The sequence below is a fragment of the Humulus lupulus genome, chromosome 4 (genome assembly GCF_963169125.1).
Source record: "Humulus lupulus chromosome 4, drHumLupu1.1, whole genome shotgun sequence".
NCBI classification, from domain to species: Eukaryota; Viridiplantae; Streptophyta; class Magnoliopsida; order Rosales; family Cannabaceae; genus Humulus; species Humulus lupulus.
Genome location: NC_084796.1, coordinates 122630381 through 122636477, shown reverse-complemented (window position 1 = coordinate 122636477; position 6097 = coordinate 122630381). Strand labels below are relative to the sequence as shown.

The window sequence follows — 6097 nt, the reverse complement described above, 5'->3', positions numbered from 1 at the left end:
CGCTAATCGAGATTTTAGGTCAAAAAGTGTAATTAAGCCATAAACAGAGTTATAAACTTTGAAAGTAATTCCATTTACTGAAAATCATAAAGTGTTTTGACACTTGGGATCCCAAAATACTGTTTAGAAATATTTACAACATATGAGTACAAACCACGTCGACTAAACGACAAAATCTAGGTTTTAATACAATCATCTCTCAAAACCACTGGTTGTGGCAGCTAGGCAGGCCAAACATGTATGCGCCTATTCACGCTCTCCATACTCATGGTTGGTCGACTTTTCCCTTGCCCTTACCTGCACCACAGAGCACCCGTGAGCCGAAGCCTAGCAAGAAAACCCTCACAAGCAGAAAACATATGCATAAAAAACACATAGCATATAAACAGGCCATCAATAGGCTAAACACATACGGCCAAGCCGTCCCAGGCGCTTTACCAAGCCCTGGGTTTGCGGTCCATATCGTGAGGATATCCCAGGTATCCTTTAGGGTCTCACCCTGGAAACTCGCACTCCACGTGCTCAACGTTGCTCCCGGCCCCTCACTACACCAAATAACCCTTTCCACAACATTTAAGTATAACTCTTTTATAAAAGTGTTATCCTAAACCCATAAAATTTGGCAGGACATCAAAAAAAATGGTGCACAAATACATTTGGCGGCAAATGAAATAATTGTGCCAAATATTGTATTATTTCACTTGTTATTCTCATTTTCTAAATCTACATATCTCATTCTCTCTCTTAACTCTCTGTCTCCCTCACATATATCTAAACCTAGCAGAAATCTCCCTACCCAAACCCCAAATTTTCCCGAACCTCTGAAACTCTCTAAAAAAATTTCCAAACTTTCCGAGAGGAAATTCTCCAAATTTCCCAGAAATTTCCCCACTGCCTCAAACTCCTAGCTCTCCCTACCTCTCACCGAAATCCCAAAATTCTAGTCCTTTACTAATAATCTTTATCCTGTGTCGTTTCGGTCTACTTCTGAGCTCGGTGGTGGTGGTGGTGGTGGTGGTGGTGGTGGTCCGTTTGACTTGCTCCGTCGTTCGAATCCTTCCGGTGATGAATTCCCGATGAATAGGACTGACCTCACTGGTAGTTCTTCTAGCTGTGTGGTGCTTGGCCGCCACGGGATCTGAATCAGACCTTGGCCACATCCGAATCTGACTAAGGTCATGAAGGCGCACCAGATTATTGACACGGTTCAGAGGGAGCAGAGGCGTCAATTTGGAGTCAAGAACCCTAGAACCGTCATTGTGGTGACTCCCACTTATGTGAGGACGTTCCAGGACCTTCACATGACCGGTCTGATGTACTCGCTGATGCTGGTGTCGTACGAAGTCGTTTGGATCGTGGTGGAGGCTGGTGGAGCTAGCAATGAGACCGATTCGATCCTCGCCAAGTCGGGACTCCGGACCATTCACGTTGGATTCGAGCAGTGGATGTCGAATTCTTGGGAGGGTCGTCATCGATTGGAGGCTCAGATGAGGCTTCGTGCATTGAGGTGAGTTCATGGTACTTTTGCTCAGCTCAGTTGTTGATTTTAGCGTTTATGTTAGTTTTGTTTCCAAAATTGAGCTACATTTATGATACTTGATCTAGAAAATCTGAGAAATTTACCAATTGAAGTAACCAAGATGAACTCTTTAACATTTAGGTTACTAAGTAGTGTGTAAATTATAATTTATCCATTCGTGTTGTATGTGTAAATTATAATTGATCCATTCGTGTTGTATGATCCACAGTCTCTTTATTTATATAGCCAAATCCCCAAACCCTCTCCTCCTCTCACTCAACGTTACCTATTTCTCACCGCTTCTCTCTTTCTCTCACTGCCTCTTTCTCTTTCACACGGAATCCCCAAGTATGTGTAATCTTTTTCTTGTTTTTTTTCTTGGTTACCATTCTCTTTCTCTCACTCAGGGTATCTCCGGTTTTTGTCCCTCTCTCAGTTACTATAAGCTTTTTTTTTAATATCCATTTTTGTATTTATGGGGTATTTTTATGCTCCAGTCTCTCTGCTGTGCTCTTAGTTTGTGTGTTTTTTTTTTTCTGTCTCACTTCATTACAATTATGGTTGGAAAAAGTTGATTTAGGGCTTGATTTAAACTTTCAAAAAAGGAGAAAGATCTCTAGAAACTGAATAAGAAGGTATATTCTTTTAAGATATTCTGTTTGTTATTTCAAATATTATGCTTGATCTATATACATGTAAGTGTTATATATATGTGTGTAAATTTCCTTATTAATTTTCTGTGCATTGTATACGCTTATGTTTAATTTTTTTTATATGATTTATTATAATGTGTGTATACATGTGAAATAAAGAATAAAAACAGGAGCATCTCTCTTGTTCAATTTGGGTCTTCCTTGCACGATTGGGTGTTGGTCAATTAGGGTTGATATTTGAGGTGTTGAATGCAGCCGTGAGGTGTGATTTTTTAGACTGGAGTGACTATATTTGTACTTTAGGTCCTGGTTATATAGATTATCACTATTTTTATAGATTCGCACATATAACCATTTCTTTGCTCTTTTCTTCTTTCAATTGAGGTACACGTCTTCTCTTCTCCACTTTGTTTAAGTGTGTAGTGGTATATTTGTAGAAGCTCTCTTTCCATTTGTGAGTTAAACGACATCTTGGAATGTTAACTTTGCTTGATTTTTTAACTATGTCAATATATACATAAAGGGTCTCCAATTCAGCAACTACTTTAGCACACTTTTGAATGATTATGTTGGCCTATACTTATTTAGCACACTTATCATCATATATGTGAACTTATCACAATTATTTATATCTGTTGCCAAGTGTATGCCCTTATTGATAGTGCTTTTTCTTACTCGAGTCCTTTCTTGATCATAGAGACTTAGTTTGTGTTTACTCTTCTGCTCTGATGATTAATCTTATGTCAGAATATAGATATTAATAATATGTTTTGAAGTTCTATTTTTGTGTATCTTAAGTTACTTTATACGTACCAGAATTTTGAAAGTTGTACAGTTAGTTTTCAATCTGTTTTATTACAAAAAAAATGCATACTAGTCCAATTTGGTAAACTTTTAAATAGGGAACAATTAGTCTATAATGCATGGACTATTCCTGTTACAAATCTATCAAAGGGACTAAAGCTCTTAATTTTGTTTTTGATTTAACAAGGATGCCATTTTACCCTATCAAATTAAGTGAAAACTAACTGACAGTTTTAGTAGCCATAGGACTGTCCCAGATAATTTAATCTTTCTGTAAGATTTTTAGTGCTCTGACGCTTTTTCTTTTTCCATTTGTACCAGGAAAATGGGTATTCTCGAGACATTCTGACTACGGTGCACAGAAGTAGAGCTGACTGTCCACAGCTTGAGGTTTAAAGTTGTTGAACCCTTGTGCAATCTTATTTTCGGTAATGTACATCTTATTCAAAACTTCATGTAATTGTCACTGGGCAGGAAATGGTTACTGTCAGTGTAGATGGTTCTGTGCTTGATCGAATTTATAAAATCATGTCATATTTACGTCTCTGATTTATATTTGTCATAAAATCATGTCATCTTGATGCTAAATTGAATTTATTAAGCATGTATATTTGTTTTGATTTAATATATATAAATATATAATTTTTTATTAAGTTGTCTCTGATGATACATTAGACTAAATTTTGGGGCCCAGTTGTTGAATTCTTGAAGTATAAAAATCTTCTTGGTAAATTTTCATATCAGTATTGTGATTCATATGGCCTCTTTCTATTATGAGTATAGTTATTTCTCACTGCAACTAATCATTCGAGGAGAGGTTGGATATACAGAATTAGTTTTGAGTTCTATAATTTGATGGCACTCTTATTTATTTGGTTACTTATTTATATTTGTGGCACTCTTTTAGGTCTTGTCTTAAAAAAAATATGTATTTCCTTCTTTCATTATTGTCTCTAATGTTTTTTGCAGCCACATGTTGACTTTGGATTAAAAGTACTTGGTGCAAATGCTATGTCCATTCCTAGCCTATATGGGTTTGTCCAGGTAGAGTACTCGTTTAAGTTTCGTTGATTGAGGCTTAGTTGAATAAACACATAAATACATGCATCCATCTTATAGACAAACATAATTTTCTGAGAGTACATATTAATCCTAATATAGTAACTAAATGAATATTGCTTGCAGTTTTTGCTTATCTTTTTTTTTATTATTCAGAGATGTTTCATTCTGCTCCTTAATACTATTTCTTTTATTATGTTGGCTAGACACCACTCTACTCCACGGCCAAAACCAGCCCCAAGGGCTTGACAGTCTCTTTATTGATTCTAAGTTTCAATCTGTTGAACATTGGAGTCTAGCTCCAAGCTTCTCTCATAACAGTAGTACAAGATATCTCTAGGCTCTCTAAAACTCACTCTCAATATTACAATGTATGTATAAACTGAATTGGATTAAATGATAGAATAGGAGCCTTATATATATATACATGTGATGTAAGTGACTGAAATCCCCTCCAAGGCCCGAGCACCAACTGTCATAACTGAATTTACAAAATTCAGTTATGATGTCCAATAATAGCCAAGTTGACCTTGAGCATTTGACCAACACTTAACATATACTACATACAGAAAGTGGGTTTTTTATTAATTTATTTTTTCATTTTTTCTTCAAACATATAAGTTTCAATCTGTAAAAAGACAGTGGTATGTGAAATATGATATGTCATATATTGAATTGAGGCAGAAAGGAGCATAGACTTGTTAGTATAAGGTTATCAATATTGAGTGTTGTTTTGGTTTGGTCATATAGTATCTAATTCTGGTAGAGGAACTTGAAAAATAGATAGTTTTTGTTGTGCCAAGTATATCAGGAAGAACACCACAAAACAGAAGCTTTAATCAAGATACAAATTTAAAGACCAAAAAAATTGATCAAACAAATAACAGTAAAACAAAGAATAACAAAATAACAGGAAACAACACACCAGAATTTACTTGGTTCGAACTAGAGCAAAATTGCTACTAGTCTACATCTGCGTATAGTCTAGCCAAAAGAGCAAAAATTTCTTCATAAATGGCTTATTTAGTCCTATTATAATCGTGCCACTGGTTTCTGTTGTGGGTCATGGGCTCTTTGCAAGGGGATTCCCACTTGTAATGTCCAGAAAACTCTGTTACTTTAGCTTTTTTTATAAGCTAAAGCTATTACATTTTGCTTTGATTTTCCCTGAAAAAGATGTGATTTTTACCTGTATTTTGGGGGAACAGAAGTGTTTGTACATTAGTAACAAGGTTGTAGTTGCTGGCATAGTCTGGTGGCCATATATTTTCCCAATGTCCCCACTCAAGGGCCTTAAAAACAGAAAGATGTCTTAGATCACTATTGGGTTCCATGACTAATGAGTTGATTGAGTAATCAAGATAATGATTTAGACAAAAGATTTGTTTTTTTTAATCAACTGGGGCTCACTTTTGTGTTGTATGTTAGTGTTTGATGTTGAATTGGTCCACTATTAAGAGTGCAAGTTCTTACTGTATGTCCTGAAACAAATTCAACATCAGTAACCCATCACTATTGGGTTACTGATGTTGAATTTGTTGATTTTCTGATGATCTTTCGAAGTACTTCTTTCATGTTGTTTCTTCAATTTCTTCTATTTCTAATTCCACAGTATACTCCAATACTTTTTTTTCTTTCAAGTATTGTTCCAATATATGTATATATGAGTTGGCATGTTGTATTGGCTTCTTCTACTGCATATACTACTAGTATGTGGCCATCATTATTTTGTCTATAAGTTTGAATCACCAAAATACATGTTTCTCTCAGCAAGGGTGTAAAGCATGGGTATCTCTCTCTCTCTCTATCTATTTATATATCTATTTTCACTACTCTCTTCCTCACCAAAGAAACGAATTTGATTTGTTGATTTGTGTCTTTTAATTTTAGTCTTTACTGGTCTATTTGGCATGAGACTGTCTAGAGACCAAAAATCTCTTTTGGGAGTGCTTGGATGAGATTTTGAAAGTATTTTATTTGTTTGGATGGTTTTTCTAAGTAAGCAGGTTCTGCTTGGATGAGATTTTGAAAGTATAATATCTCTCAGGTGTCCTTTTTCATT

The 6097-nt window shown here is 35.5% G+C and overlaps 1 protein-coding gene across 2 annotated transcripts; it reads left to right on the top strand.

The window, feature by feature from the left end:
* The first annotated feature begins 1058 nt into the window (after positions 1 to 1058).
* On the top strand, positions 1059 to 4160 carry LOC133829147 (probable beta-1,4-xylosyltransferase IRX14H). 2 transcript variants are annotated; one of them, XR_009891573.1, is made up of 3 exons: positions 1059 to 1507; positions 3298 to 3404; positions 3946 to 4160. XR_009891573.1 is itself a non-coding variant. In XM_062259043.1 (2 exons), the coding sequence occupies exons 1-2, from the start codon at positions 1179 to 1181 to the stop codon at positions 3323 to 3325; spliced, it is 357 nt and encodes a 118-aa protein (XP_062115027.1). In that variant the 5' UTR covers positions 1064 to 1178; the 3' UTR covers positions 3326 to 3706. The 2 variants fall into 2 exon arrangements, 1 of the variants encoding a protein (XP_062115027.1); XM_062259043.1 differs by lacking the exon at positions 3946 to 4160 and having other exon boundaries at positions 1064 to 1507; positions 3298 to 3706.
* Positions 4161 to 6097: the final 1937 nt, after the last annotated feature.